The sequence below is a fragment of the Toxorhynchites rutilus genome, chromosome 2 (genome assembly GCF_029784135.1).
Source record: "Toxorhynchites rutilus septentrionalis strain SRP chromosome 2, ASM2978413v1, whole genome shotgun sequence".
In the NCBI taxonomy this organism is placed as follows: Eukaryota; Metazoa; Arthropoda; class Insecta; order Diptera; family Culicidae; genus Toxorhynchites; species Toxorhynchites rutilus.
In genome coordinates, this window is record NC_073745.1 from 115,119,929 (window position 1) to 115,136,428 (window position 16,500).

At 38.9% G+C, this 16,500-nt stretch overlaps 2 protein-coding genes across 15 annotated transcripts in view; one reads left to right on the forward strand and one right to left on the reverse strand.

The window, feature by feature from the left end:
* Positions 1-16,500, forward strand: part of LOC129770475 (serine/threonine-protein kinase 10) — a 133,633-nt gene that overhangs the window by 105,673 nt on the left and 11,460 nt on the right. The window lies entirely within an intron of this gene.
* Positions 13,500-14,775, reverse strand: LOC129770477 (antigen 5 like allergen Cul n 1-like). Its single transcript, XM_055773342.1, has 3 exons — positions 14,425-14,775; positions 14,085-14,326; positions 13,500-14,025 (listed from the first exon to the last, which is right to left on the reverse strand). Exons 1-3 carry the CDS (start codon positions 14,761-14,763, stop codon positions 13,794-13,796), a joined length of 813 nt encoding a protein of 270 aa, XP_055629317.1. The 5' UTR covers positions 14,764-14,775; the 3' UTR covers positions 13,500-13,793.

Below are 16,500 nucleotides of genomic sequence, written 5' to 3' on the forward strand. Positions count from 1 at the left end.
TGAGAGTTTGGCAGTTCTCGCGAGTGACAGTGGTCGCAAATTGCATTTGCGACCCGGACATGTTTGACGCTGTCAAATCCTATGTGCTAGTATACGGATGCCCTCAGGCTGCCCAGAACATAAGGAGTGTATCGAAAAGTAATCTCAAACATTTTATATGTTATTACTCACAAACGGGTGCATATCTTTTGGATGTGCATTCACAGCATGTTTTGGTTACTCGCCAGAAACATAACAGCCTAAGATAAGATCAGACAATAGGGGGTCTTTTACGGACCAGATTTCTGTTAGTCGTTCTGATTTCTGACTGGATGATTTCGATAAATTTTGTAAACAAAGCCGATTTTTTCAGTGTTGCCAATAAAAATAAATAATGTTGGATTTGTATTGAATTTAGCAATGGTGAATTGAATGAATATTAAAATATTTAGTTTAAAGGAAATGTGAAGGAATTATATGCAAGTTTATGTATTTGTTTTTTCACAATGGAGTAAAGTGAACGGCAAAACATTCATTTGTCAATTTAGCTTCGTTAGGTCCCTAATGCGATTTCATATTTCACTGTCCATCAATTTCTGGACTGAACATTCTTCTCGCCGCTTTGATAGCAAGTCCATCAATCCAATAAGATGTTCTTGTGTATCGGCTGTATACGAAGCATTCGGTACTATGGTCATGCATTGCGAAAGAGTCACGATTTTCAAGTTGTTTCTGAATTACAATGGACTTGAGCGCCGTTGTTTTGCACGAATCAACGAGAAAAGATTCTACAGACAATCTTGGACGAGTTGTTATGGATATCATTATTATATTATAGATACGGGTATTTAAAAGACTTCTTTTATCCTTTATTCTTTTTTAGATTGCCTCATTAATTTCGCACCAACCAAAAGTTACGATTCATAAAAACAGAAATTAGAAAAATCCGAAATTTTATAATATTTGGCAACTCTGGCATGTTTATGTCATGGCTTCGTTTTTGTACGACGAAGAAGAGTAAGAAGCCAGTTGTCTCATCTTGTCTTAGCAGCAGGTCACTTGTTTGTTACGTTGTCAGCAGGTCACTTGTTTACGTTTGCAAAATTGCTTTCAAGATGTCGCGAATCGTATTGGAAAAAAAAAAGTTTTTGCACGTTTGATTGTGGTGCACCTGTGGCCGAGTGGTTAGCGTCTCACATTATCATTCCCGTTCTGGATGGAGGATTTTTCGTCAAAGAAATGTTCTTCGACTTGTACTGTGGGGACGCGTATTCCGAGCTTGTCCCTCGGAATACATTCAAGGCGTGTTATTTGGCTTAAGAAATCTCAACTAAGTATTAATAAATGACGCTTGTTAATGCATACGTTGAGACGGCAAAAGTTCCACAGGGAACGTTAACGCCATTCAAGAAGAAGAACGTATGATGCACTGAGAAGGGTGTATTAACGATCAAATCGCGAAAAGGACCAAAATATGCCCGGGGAATGTGAAACGAATAATTGAGAAGTTTTGGCGATGAATGTTCCCTAGAGGATCTGCCAAGAAATGAACGTAAACTCGATTCTAGTGACCCCGGATTGGACCAGAAAGTCGTGAATTATATTCATTAGCATCGACGTGCCTCTCCTCTATTCAAGGGAAGTATGTTCTATATGAATTGAAAGCGAGAGTCCAGCAAACATTAAATTAAATAACTAACGTATATAACTAACGTAACGTAGAGTGCCAATGAAAATGGTCATCTCGAGTTTCAAAAAAGTTACTCTATAAAAAGTGTTCACCACCTCGAAAAAACACCCTATGCAAAATATCAGCACAATCGGACTTAAGGGACTTAATTTTCGAAAAAAAAATTAATGCCAAATGTCTTGAAATTGCATGAAACGTCGAGATCTAGTGTCATTTCGGAAAATCGATTTTTGAAATAATTTTTTTAGATAACCATAAATCTCAACGTGTCATGCAATTTTAAGACATTTGGCATCAATTTTTTTTAAAAACCCCGATTTTCGGTGATTTTTCGGTTTTCAAAAAACTCAAATTTTAACGGCTTTTTTTAATATGATGATGATTATATGATGATGATGAAAAAAAAATTTTAACGGCTGCGATACCAGTAAATGTAGTCCGAATGAGCTTCTATTTTGCATAGGGTATATTATTGTGCAAATCAACATTTCGTAGCAAGTTCCGAATGAAAAATCGAGATAACTATTTTTGTTGGCACCGTTTCATGCAATTTCAAGACATTTGACATCAAATTTTTTTTTTCGAAAACCTCGATTTCCTTCACTCTCCCCTTGGGTGATTTTTCGATTTTCAAAAAAACTGAAACTTTGACCGCTTTGCGCCACTCTCCCTCCGATTGTCCGATTGAGCTGAATTTTGGTATAGGGTGTTTTTTCGAGGTGGTGAACATTTTGTATAGGGTAACTTTTTGAAATTTTTGGGTCAACTTTTTCCCATACATTCATTGGCACCCTAATATACATCATACATGACAAATGCTTGCGAATTAGTTTGGATGAGTATACGACTTATACGTGCATCTAGTACGATTATCATTATACGTATATACGATTTATTACACATATGACAAATGGCTAAAAATCTTCGTGATGTTCTTGGCACTTGGCACTAACGTTCCCAGTGGAACTTTTGCCTTCTCAACATAGGTATTACTTGCGTCATTTTTGTTAATAGTACCTAGTTGAGATTTCTATGCCAGATAACATGCCTTGAATGTATTCTGGAATGGCAAGCTTTAGGATACGCGTGATCACAGTGCAAGTCGGAAGAAAATTCTTTGACGAAAAATCCCCCGGCCAGAACGGGAATCCCGGGAAACCCGAACCCCCGGCATGATAATGTGGGACGATAATTACTCAGCCACGGGAGCACCGTGATGTTATAATTATTTTTACGACCTATAATGAATCGCCATTCGTATATATGAGAACATATATACGTCATTCCTGGTAGCCGATTGTTTTAAGTGGAAATATGGTAAATGGTGCTCTCGTGGCCGAATGGTTAGCGTCAAACCTAACATGTCGTTCGGGTTCGTTTCCCGTTCTGGTCGGGAGATTTTTTCGTCAAAAAAATTTCCTCCGAATTGCACTGTAGCCACGCGTATTCTAGAGCTTGCCACTTAGATTGCATTCAAGGTGTGTTATTTGGCATAGAAATCTCAATATGATGTCATATGTCTTCAACTACTATTGAATACGATTTGCTGTTAAACGATTTTCCACAGCATATAATACGATTTTCCACAGTACTACATTACTCCAAACTATGCGTCTATGCAAACTGCATCTGCCTGATATGCATATATGATATGGTTTAGATCGATTTTACGATGGCGTTTATCATAAAACCGATGCTTACTATATCGAATTACCACTTGATCTGTGGTGATAAATAAAATGAGAGTTCCCAGTTAACATTAAATCATATAACCAGCGTATATACAGCAGCACATATCCCAAATTTTGAGTGGTATATGATGCCCTAACTGGCATATACATACAAAAGTGGAGGCGATATACGTAGATGGCACAAGCTAGTGAATTAGTTTGGGTGAATGAACAATTTATGTATGCACCTTATAAGACTATTGTAATGCGAAAAATATTTACGTCAAATATAATTATAACCTCACGAATTACCATTTGTATATATCATAATATTTATGTATGTCGCAATAGAATTTTTAAATTTGCTTTATTGGGAGTGGGATATGAATGTTTAAAATGAATGGTGGCGGTGGTTAAGGAAATTGCTCCGATGGGATTCAAACTTCGATTGTTTGGGTTATCGAGCAGCCGCTATCTCGCACGGCTATCTATAAAATAATTCTAGCGCAGTTAAAACTCGTACATATAAAACGAAAGGTGCATTTGAATATGGCATTACTGGTTGCCAATTCAACCTTTTTAACTGTGTTGTAAGGAAGTCTTCCCATAAAACAAACAAGATACTTTGTTTCGTTTATTGGAAATCACAGAAAATTCATAAAAATGATGTCAATTGTACTATCGGACAACAATTTGTTATCTGAAGTAATTCTGAATGTAGTTTTACATAATTTGGTATTATTTGAAAGCCAACCTGGCGGCTTTGCAAAGCCAAATAAACATTAACAATCTTGATATGTGTGTGCAACTTTTTGAAGTACGATGTAACTGCGTCACGAATTTCTTCAGTGTTATCGAATCGTTGCCCGCCGAACGCCTGTTTCATCACCGTACTATTGTGATGTTTTGAACCGATTAAGAACAAAAGGCCAGGTTTATTGACGAAAGGAGTGTTCCTCATCCACGATAATGCGCGGCCCCATTCTGCTCGCGTAACTCAAGAGCATCCAAAAAAATCCAATTGGACTGTGTTCGAGCATCCTCATTACTCCCTAGACCTATCACTTATTCCCGGTGATGAAACAGGCGTTCGGCTGTGTGTTATCGAATCGTTACACTGAAGAAATTCGTGACTCAGTTACATCGTACTTCAATAAGTGGGACGGTACGCATTTCGCGCTCGGAATAGAAAAACTCGTGTCACGCTATGAAAAATGCTTCGAACGTTACGGCGATTATGTAGAAAAATAGAAAATAAAAAGTAGATTACGGAATCACCTTGTTTTTTGGCCTAACTTTATTTTTCCGCGATTCCTGAGGCACTGAAATTTATTTTTTGAACGACCCTCGCATATTATATCTATTAGACAGATTTTCCGATATTGTGTGTCAAAAAACCGATGCTTGTTATAGCGAATTACGACTTAACCTGTCGTGTAAAATAAAATCGTGTGGGAATTGTCGGAGTTGTCAGATTGCTACCAACAATCACACTTAGAACTAATACGATCAACCAAAAATTAACGCCGAAGCCGAATATCCACGGTGCCAAAGTAACGCTCTGTATTTGGTGAGATCTAAAGGATGTGATCCACTATGAGCTCCTAAAATCTGGAAAAATAATCAATGGAGATTTTTACAGGCAACAATTGATCCGCTAAAGCCAAAAACACGTCTAGATTATGCGACCAGACACGATACGATAATATTCTATCATGACAACGCTCGTCCTCATGGTGCGGTTTGCTATTTGGAAAATAGTAAATGGGAAATTCTGGTTCATCAGCCTTGTAGCACAAACTTTGCCTCTTCCAGCTACCATTTGATTCGATCGAATGGAATACGCTTTACTTCAGAACAAGATAACAAAAAATGGCTGCATTCTGTGCATATTCATTTTTGGATTTAAAAGATGAACGCTGTATTAACATTAAGGACTTACATTTCGATATTTGACTAGCTTGTACAAGAATGAATCATGTACCGACATTTTCAGCTGCTTCTACAAAACCACGCAGACCATCAGTCCTACGTGTTTCTACGGCTTTTCTAGATATGTGTGATTTTTTCCGATTTTTTAAATGTTGTGCGGTACAAAAAAATTTGTTTTATATTTTCAAAGGGTCTGGCTGGGTAAGGAAGTAAAAAGTACCCCCAAACCAAATCATCAGCTGTATGTAAAATATTGTATAGGATACTAAATTAAACATTTTGGCAGTATATTTGAGTCCTTATATGGTACACCATAGGATATATGGTTAAAAATTCACCTTTTCGTTTTTTTCACGCCATTCTCAATAGCTTTGAGATAAAAATAAGAAAAATACTGAGAGTACATCTTACTAAGGTGTATCGATAAATATCTTCACAATTTTTTCACCAAAAATCTTCAGTCAGCTCGCGCAGTCCGAAGCCGCCGGACGCAAAGTTGTTCGTGTCCGTTATTGTGTTGGAACAATACCGTTATCGGTTTCGCTGAAGTGATTGTGTCGCTCTAACGGTGTTTTCTTTATTGCGAGAGTGAAGTGATAAGTAATCACAACCAGCGGGAGGGAGAAGTCCTCCACTGCGGGCGCTGTGAGCGTGTGCCGTTCCTCGTCATCGTATTGTGGTGCGATACACCATTGCTGTTGTGCCAAGCGATCATCACGTGGTTCGATTGGAGCACCGTTACAAATCATCCGCACCGTGCGCTTCAAGTATTTTAGTTTATATATATATTAGGTTAAGGATTTAAAAAAAAAAAAGAAAAAGTATAATTGTATATCTGCCATAATGGCAGAGTGCGATCCTCTTGATATGGACATTGAATCTGATGTTTCCTCCTCTCTAACTACTGGGAAGTCGCTTAAACGCGTTCCCCCCTCAGACGATGTCTTTTCAGAGGAAGAATTAATCAACCTCAACAAGCCCCCTTCAAGAAAATTGGCAAACTTTTCCACTTCGCCCCCTCAATCTCCCGCTCCCGCTTCCGATTATCTCCCGAACTTGCCTCCCAGCCCAACTGTTCCCGCTCCCGCTCAACAATCGACCTCCTCCTCCCCCGCAGTTGTCCCCTCTCCGCGTGTCAAGGTCTATCCAGAAGATGCATCTGGATCTGGCCCATGGGTTGTTTTCTTCCGGCCAAAACCCAACGGGAAATCGCTCAACGTCATTCAGATCATGAAAGATCTGACAAAAAATTATTCCTCCGTGGTCGAAATTAGAAAGGTTCGACCGAACAAACTGCGTGTTGTCGTGGCTGATCGGAAGCAAGCTAACGAGATTGTTGTCGACAATAGGTTCGTACTAGAATATCGCGTCTATGTGCCCTGCCATAACGTAGAAATTTCGGGGGTGATCACAGAAACGGGTCTGACGAGCGCATTAATAAAAGAGGGAGATGGCAGATTTAAAAAGCTCCCTTTGACGAAAGTTAAAATTTTGGACTGCCATCAATTAGGAAAAGTGTCCCAGGAAGAGGGAAAAACAAAATTCACGCCGTCCGACTCGTTTCGAGTAACTTTTGCTGGTTCCGCCCTCCCTGACTACGTTATGGTGGACAAATTGAGGCTTCCGCTGCGTCTCTTCGTGCCAAAGCCCATGACTTGCAACAAATGCAAGTCAGTTGGTCACACAGCAGACTACTGCGCCAACAAGGAGCGCTGTGCCACTTGCGGAGAGCAACATGTGGGCAAATCCTGCAGTGCGACTGAGCATAAGTGTCCATATTGCGGGGGGACCCCACATGAGCTCTCAGCTTGTGAAAATTACAAGAGTCGCTGGGAGAAACAGAAGCGCTCTTTAAAGGAACGCTCGAAACGCACTTTTGCGGAAATTTTAAAGGGCGCTTCTCCACAGGCCCAACAACAACAACATCCAATCTCCTCACACAATATCTTTTCCACGTTGCCAGTTGACGAAATGGAAGCGGACACAGCTCACGGGGGTACACCGTTTATTTCCCAAGGGAATCCCCGGCGCAAAAATGTGACCACTCCCAAAATTCAATCACAAGTCCCTCCGGTGATATCCCCTGTTAGCTTGCCTAAAAAAACGAGTGCAGCGGACAAGCAAAATCAGGTTCCTCCTGGCTTCCGTGGGAATAGTTCACCTTCGAACGACCCAGCACTCGAGGGGACATCAAAAACCCCAACTGTCCCTATTTTTCCGTCCAGCTCAACTTCCCAATCGGGATTTATAAAGTTGTCTGACCTTTTGGATCAAATCTTCAAGTGTTTTAACGTTTCCGACTCCATCAGAACCATTGTCATTTCAATGCTTCCAGTATTAAAGACAATTTTGCAACAATTGATGCAAACATGGCCCTTCCTTGCAATGATTATCTCTCTTGATGTCTAATTCAAATAGAGAGGTCGGAGATATCACTGTTTTACAGTGGAATTGTCGTAGTCTTATCCCTAAATTGGATACATTCAAATTTTTAATTCATAACTTCAATTGTGATGTTTTTGCTCTGTCCGAAACTTGGCTTTCTTCGCGAGATGATCTCTCTTTCCATGATTTCAATATTGTACGCTTGGACCGTGATGACAGATACGGAGGGGTGCTATTGGGGATCAATAAGTGCCACTCATTTTTTCGAATTGACCTTCCACCTATTGGAGGGATTGAAGCTGTTGCTTGTCATGCAAACATCAGAGGCAAAGACCTCTGTATTGTCAGCTTGTATTGGCCTCCGAGAGCTGCGGTTAGCCGCAAGCAACTTGTTGACATGTGCTCACTCCTTCCTGAGCCACGATTGATCTTGGGAGACTTCAACTCTCACGGAACTGCCTGGGGGGAACAGTACGACGACAATCGTTCATTGTTGATATATGACCTTTGTAACAGCTTCAATATGACCGTTTTGAACACTGGGGAAACAACACGTGTACCTAAACCTCCTGCTAACCCAAGTGCTCTTGACCTCTCGCTTTGCTCGAATTCACTATCGTTAGATTGCAAGTGGGATGTAATCCAGGACCCCAACGGTAGTGATCACTTGCCAATCAAAATTTCCATCCCCATTGGGTCGAATTCTTCTGAATCTATAAACATGGCATATGACCTCACAAGACACATTGACTGGAAAAAATATGCGGACGCGATTACTCTAGCCATCAATTCCAGAGATGGTTTACCTCCATTGGAGGAGTATAACTTCCTTTCTCGTTTGATCTATGACAGCGCAGTTCGCGCTCAAACGAAACCCAATCCAGGTTCCACCATTTTCCGAAGGCCTCCCAATCTATGGTGGGATAGCCAATGTTCCAAGCTTTATGTAGAAAAATCGAATGCATTTAAAGCTTTTCGGAAACGTGGTACTCCTGAAAATTTTCAAACGTATTTAGCCCTTGAGAATCAGTTCAAAAATTTGATCAAAGGGAAAAAACGTGCTTATTGGCGAAATTTCGTGGGAGGTTTGTCACGAGAAACGTCAATGAAAAAATTATGGAAAGTGGCTCGAGACATGAGAAATCGCTCTTCATCCAATGAAAGCGAGGAATATTCACATCGATGGATCTTTAATTTTGCACGAAAGGTTTGTCCTGATTCAGCTCCTGTGCAAAAATTTGTTCGAGATATACCACAAGATAGGTGCGATCTTGATTCCGAGTTTTCGATGGTAGAATTCTCTCTTGCTCTCCTTTCATGTAACAATTCTGCTCCGGGATCGGATAGAATTAAGTTCAACTTGCTGAAAAATCTCCCTGATGTGGCGAAACATCGCTTGTTGAACTTATTCAATCGGTTTCTGGAGCATAATATTGTTCCAGATGATTGGAGACAAGTGCGAGTTATAGCTATTAAAAAACCCGGAAAACCCGCGTCCGACTTCAATTCGTACCGCCCAATAGCAATGCTGTCTTGTATACGGAAATTGATGGAGAAAATGATCTTGTTTCGCCTTGATCGTTGGGTTGAAACGAATGGCCTACTCTCAGATACACAATATGGGTTCCGCAGGGGCAAGGGGACGAATGATTGTCTTGCGTTGCTTTCTTCAGAAATTCAATTGGCTTACGCCGAAAAAAAACAAATGGCTTCAGTATTCTTGGACATAAAGGGGGCCTTTGATTCTGTTTCAATAGAGGTCCTGTCAGACAAATTACACTCTCGGGGTCTGCCGCCTCTATTGAATAATATGTTATATAACTTGCTTTGTGAGAAACATTTGAATTTTTCTCACGGGGATTCGACAGTAAGTCGGGTCTCCTACATGGGACTCCCCCAGGGCTCATGTTTAAGCCCCCTTTTGTACAACTTCTATGTAAGCGACATCGACAATTGCCTTACACAAAATTGCAACCTAAGACAACTTGCAGATGATGGAGTGGTGTCTGTCGTAGGATCAAACGAATCCGAACTGCAAGGACCCTTACAAGATACTTTGAACAATTTTTCAACCTGGGCCATTGGGCTAGGGATCGAATTCTCCACGGAGAAAACAGAGATGGTGGTTTTTTCTAGGAAGCATAGACCAGCAAAACCAAAGCTTCAACTTTTGGGTAAACCGATCACTCATGCTATGTCTTTCAAGTATCTTGGGGTCTGGTTCGACTCCAAATGTACTTGGGGGGCCCATATTAGGTATCTGAGTAAAAAATGCCAACAAAGAATAAACTTTCTCCGTACAATTACCGGCACCTGGTGGGGAGCCCATCCCGAAGATCTTCTAATGTTGTATCGAACAACTATTCTCTCAGTGATGGAGTATGGCAGTTTCTGTTTTCAATCAGCTGCCAAAACACACCTCATTAAACTCGAGCGAATTCAGTATCTTTGTCTCCGTATTGCGTTGGGATGTATGCCCTCAACGCATACCATGAGTCTCGAGGTTTTGGCAGGCGTACTCCCACTAAAAGATCGCTTCAATTTATTATCTCTTCGGTTCTTCATTCGGTGTAAGGTTATGAACCCATTGGTGATCGGAAATTTTGAGCAGCTGATCGAGCTAAATTTTCATTCTGGATTCATGAGCTCATATCATGAATTCGTCTCCATGCAGGTTGATCCTTCTTCGTATATTCCCAACCGTGTTTGTTTTCCTGACTACATCAATTCCTCTGTGCATTTTGATCTGTCCATGATGCAGGATATCCATGGAATTCCAGATTATCATCGATCGGGGATCGCTCCTACGATTTTCGAAGCAAAGTATGGGCGTGTCAATTGTGATAATATGTACTTTACTGATGGGTCCTCTATGAATGAGTCCACAGGATTTGGAGTGTTCAACAAATTTTTTAGCACCTCACACAGTCTTCAGTATCCTTGCTCAGTGTATATTGCTGAATTGGCAGCAATACACTGGGCGCTGGACAGCGTCGCCTCACGACCTGTTGAACACTATCACATTGTAACGGATAGTCTTAGCTCTGTCGAAGCTATCCGTTCAGTGAGGCCGGAAAAGCACTCGCCGTACTTCCTTGAGAGAATACGAGAAATTTTGAGTGCTTTATCCAGACGCTGTTATGTCATTACCTTTGTCTGGGTCCCTTCACATTGCTCAATTCCGGGTAATGAGAGGGCTGACTCATTAGCAAAGGTAGGTGCAATTGAAGGCGAAATTTATCAGCGTCAAATCGCCTTCAATGAATTTTATTCTTTAGTTCGTAAAAATACCATCGTTAACTGGCAACGCAAATGGAACGAAGATGAATTGGGCCGGTGGCTCCACTCAATTATCCCTAAGGTTAGCCTCAATCCGTGGTTCAAAAGTCTGGAATTGAGTCGGGACTTTATTCGCACCTTCTCCCGACTCATGTCCAATCACTGTTCGTTAGACGCGCTGCTTTTTCGTTTTAATCTTGCCGACAGCAATCTCTGCGGTTGTGGCCATGGTTACCACGATATCGAACACGTTGTTTGGTCGTGCGAGTTGTATCTTGTCGCCAGATCGAATTTAGAAAACTCCCTTAGGGCTGGAGGAAAGCAGTCCAATGTGCCGGTGAGAGATGTGTTGGCTCGGTTAGACCTTGATTACATGTCCCAAATATATGTTTTCCTTAAAGCTATCGATCTTCGAGTGTGATTGTTTATACATCCTTTTCCCCTCCTTTTCGTCCTTCGCGAGCTATCGGTTCCCTTCCTACTAACATTAGAATAAGTTAAATTGTAAATACATATTAGATGTAAGGATAGTTTTAAGAATTGAGTGTGAAGTGTCAGTGTGAATGAGAATGTGAATGTGAATGTGAGTGCGAGTGTAAACACACATCTCCTTACATCCCATCCTTTTCCTAATGAAAATGTGTCACCCTTCTAAACTCGAGTCGACCGCGAGTAATCGGTTTCCTATTTCATTAACCATAGAATTAAGGAAACAACATGTTGATATATGCTAGTTGAAATATAGTTAAGAGTTTGGCTCCATTAAACTTATGTAACTGAGCCTGTAAAAATAAACGGATTAATAAAAAAAAAAAAATAACCAAAAATCTAATAAAAAAAAATTTATACGTGGTACAAACATTTTTTATATGTTTTCTGGCATTTTGAAATTTTGAAAAAAATAACTTTGAGACCCACTTCTGTTCTAATTTTTATTTAAATGCGTTTGTATGTGTCTTTTTTGAGCGCATTGCGAGACACAAAAACAATTTTCTTCATCGTCTGTATTATTATTTTTACTTTCTTGAAATCGATTATTTTATTGTATTCGTGGTTTTCAATTGTAAGATTAAATTAAAAAAAATAATAATTTCGATTTTTTTTAAAGTGTTCTTCTCATTAATCCGAATGATCTTTTTGGTCATTGGAAAAATGCCCAAAGGCCAAAAAATTATACTTTTTTCGCTCAATCCTCTTAAAAATTCAAGAAAAAATTACGCTACATGCGGGGAAAACACCACATATCAACGCATTAAAATAAAAATCAGAACAAAAGTGGGCCTCCAAGTAATTTTTTTAAAATTTCGAAATGCCTGAAAATATATATATATATATTTTTTTTGTACGATCACTCTAAAAATTCTGAAAAAAAATCACATATACCTAAAATAGACGTAGGAAGAAATTTGAATACAAACTAGAAAAAAGTACTAGTACTGAATCTCAAAATAAAAAAAAAAATTTAATTTTAATTTAAAAATTTTAAATTTAATTTATAATTGAGGGGCTTAGAATGCAAGGGGTGTAAGTGACTTGATCGATCGATCAAATCCTTACACCCCTTTCATTCTAAGCCCCTCAATTAAAATAAAAATCATTTTAATTTTTTTTTTAAGTATTTGCTTTTTTGATGAAAAAATTGTTTGAAAATATTGATCGATACACCTTAGTAGGATGTACTTTCAGTATTTTTTTTTCATATTTTTGTCTCAAAGCTATAATGGCGTGAAAAATTAAAAATAATGAAAAAAAATCACATATACCTAAAATAGAGGTAGGAAGAAATTTGAATACAAACTAGAAAAAAGTACTAGTACTGAATCTCAAAATCAAAAAAAAAATTAATTTATAATTGAAATAAAAATCATTTTAAATTTTTTTTAGTATTTGGTTTTTTGATGAAAAAATTGTTTGAAAATATTTATCGATACACCTTAGTAGGATGTACTTTCAGTATTTTTTTTTCATATTTAGTCTCAAAGCTATTGAGAATGGCGTGAAAATTCACTAAATTCACTAAGGTGAATTTTTCACCATAGATCCTATGGTGTACCATATAAGGACTCAAATATATGGTACTACTGCCAAAATATTTAATTTACTACCCTAAACAATATTTTCCATACAGCTGATGATTTGGTTTGGGGGTACTTTTTACTCCCTTGCCCAGCCAGACCCTTCGGTAATATAAAAAAAAATATTTTTTTGTGCCGTGCAACATTGAGAAAAATCTGAAAAAAATCGCACATATCTAGAAAAGTCGCAGGAACATATTTAAATATGAATTAGAGTAGTACTGAATCTCTAAATCCCAAAAAAAAATCTAAATTTCAATATTTTTTAGTACAATTTTTGATGAATTTTTGTTTTGATCATTTTTCTTGATACACCGTAGTGCACATTCAGTATTTTTTTTAAATTTTTATCACGAAGCTTTTCAGGATGGCGAGAAATAAACGAAAAAGCACGTTTTTCACTATAGACCCTAAAAGATTAAATCACATAGGGGTTCAAAAAAATTGCCAAAATTTCTTATTTAATTTCATATACAATATTTGCCATACAGCTGGTGATATGGTTTGGGGGCACTTTTTACTGCCTTACCTACCCGGCCAGGCTCTTTGAGTTCTATATTTATTGAGCGTTGCGAACTAGCTGGATATCTCCTGGTTAATCATTTCATTTTATGGTGAACGGTTCTATCGGTTCTTAAATATGAACACATGCACGATCCGCTAATAAAGACATTGACATTGCTGATTTTAATATTTATATATTATATACAAATTGTCGAAAGTTGCAATATCTCTGAGACTGATGATAAATATAGATAAGTGTGGACTTTGTTAGATCTCGAATCAACGACACAAGCAGCGATATTTGCCCCTGTTGCAGCCATGCTTGCACTTGCTGCACGATCTGCCTTTTCGATAGACCGGCTGCTCCTCGATGTTTCCCTCGGAGTAGTTACACACCAGATAGTAATGTACGTAATCAACATTCTTTTTATTCTTCGAAAAACGAACTAGAGCGCATCCGATTTCAGTCGTGTCAGCGTGAACCATCTGAGTGAAATGACCAATTTGATAGCTGTTTGCAAAGAACGAATGATCGTTATCACGTGGATTTTTTTAAACCGCAATCTTTACCTCAAGGGACTGAACACAAAGCGATCTACGTCTCGCTGTTTGGTTAATTTGTGCTCCAGGTACCATTTCCGCAATAGATCACGCACAATTTGAATCCCCGTATAATTTAAACCGTGGAACCACTTCATGGCTATATTTTGTCCGGTATAACGATATTTGACAGTATTATGGCAATCGTCGTGCGCAAAGGTGCAACTCTTGGCATTGTATTCCGCCAGGCGGGCTAATTCGTCACTCCAGTTCTGGGGATGAGGAAAGAGGAAATTCTTACTTCTATTTGTTCTTAGTTCGTGATTTAGGTGTTCACTATTTAAATATGAAATAATCGTTGACAACACACCAATTTTCGCATTGCACTTGCGCCCGCAAATCGTCGCATGGAGCCACAAGCAAGCTGGTCCCGTTTCGAATTATGATAGTCCAGAATCAAGTTTGAGTACTTCGGTATCATTCTGATGAGCATGGGTCTGCTGCAGTTTCGTCCGAATTTGAATCCATTGCAAGCCACATGGCGTACCTTCCCCGAACATAAACGAGCGTTACAATAATCGAATGTTTTACTTGTTTGTGCTAAAGTAGCACCCATTAGCATCACTAAAATTGTCACACATATTAAGGGCACTAAACAGCAACGATAGCGGTCCGATTGGGTGTACATCGCGAGACTGATTGACAGCATAGGTGCACTTTACTTCCGAATTGCAGAGCGCGCCGTAAGAACAAAACGTGCAAGGATGCAGTATTAGATTGCTTTTCTTACCCATTGGTGTAGGGTGGCGAATACATCCGAATACCGGCAGCAAATAAATTTGGTAATGTGTCAACGTTGCATCACTATCAATATGATGACAAACGCCGAAGCTTTGACAACTTTCGAAATGATTTGGATCCATAATAATTAAATAATGCTAGGTTATCACCCTAATCGCACTCGTGCTGCGGCAGATAACAGATAAGTCACCCGCCGAGTCGTTTGTCATTGAACCGAATGTGACAACCGCTCGACAAATTTCCCCTCTCCTCAGGTTCGTTAGGTGTAGAATGGAAATTGTTTACCGTATTCATCACGCGAGACAACAATCGTTTTCAATAAAATCAACGCCTCACGCAAGTGGACATTAAAATTCAAGTTTATTAGTAACTTCATACTGATTAAATCGATACTATCATATGCCGCCGAGCACCACAAGTGTTCCGATAGGCGTTAGTCAAGTTCAAGGATGTACGATCAATTGTCGTTTGGATGTTGAGATCTGATTAAATACAGGAACAAAAGCTGGTATTTTTGCCGCATGTCTCAGACATTAAAAACTGTGTTTGTGTCCGAAATATTTAGTCTGATGTCTAACATTAAATTTTTACTCGTCCACCTCATCAATTATATTGGGCACGGTTCTACTAGGAACAATTTAGTTACATTCTTTTTGAACGGTTTATTAGGCTTGCCTTGTTTGTGTCTTGTGTGGGTCACGTCTCGTAATTCAACCCATTAACTGTAAAAAATATGTTTTTTGACGAAAGCCATTGGTATAATTTTTATTACTGGCGTTAAAGAAACCCCAATGTCCAATAATTATTTTCCTCCAATCTTCCATTTTCCGAGAAAAGACAAAAAATCTAACATTGACTGAAAACTACATTTGTTCCTGTAGGAAATTCAATCGAATGCTTTTTTTCCTACATCACAATATGTGTTCTTTTATCAAAGTAATGCAAATCAACATTTCGTAGCAAGTTTCGAATGAAAAATCGAGATAACTATTTTAATTGGCACCCCAAACCAACTTTTCGCTTCGTACTCCGAAAAAAAGTCCCAGAATGCCGATTTTTGACAATTTTTTTTTCGAAATGACACTAGATCTCGAAGTTTCATGCAATGTTAAGACATTTGGCATCAAAATTTTTTTTTCGAAAACCCCGGTCTCCTTTACCTCCCTCCTTGGGTGATTTTTCGATTTTCAAAAAACTTAAACTTTGACCGCTTTGTGCCACTCTCCCTTAAGTCCGATTGAACTGATATTTTGCATAGGGTGTTTTTTCGAGGTGGTGAACATTTTTTATGGGGTAAGTTTTTGAAATTCGAGTTGACCATTTTCATTGGCACCCTCCATATTTTGGTATTGCATAAGGTTTTGTTATGGTTTTGTTTTGTTAAGTTATGCACTCTCCACATATAGCTGATTAAACCGAATTTTTTGCCCCGTACAGTTATACAAAATTGAATGGAATTGATGGTAAGCGGTAGCTAATAAATTAAGCTTTCTTTTGGTGCAAAAACACTTTCCAAAGCATTCCAAAGACATGCAAATTTATCAAACTTGCCGTTCGATTGTCAGCTGGTAGTTAAAGGGTTTTATTTTACCCCGTCTTGATCTGAAAAACACATAGAGTTTTGATGACAATACTAGCTGGGTGG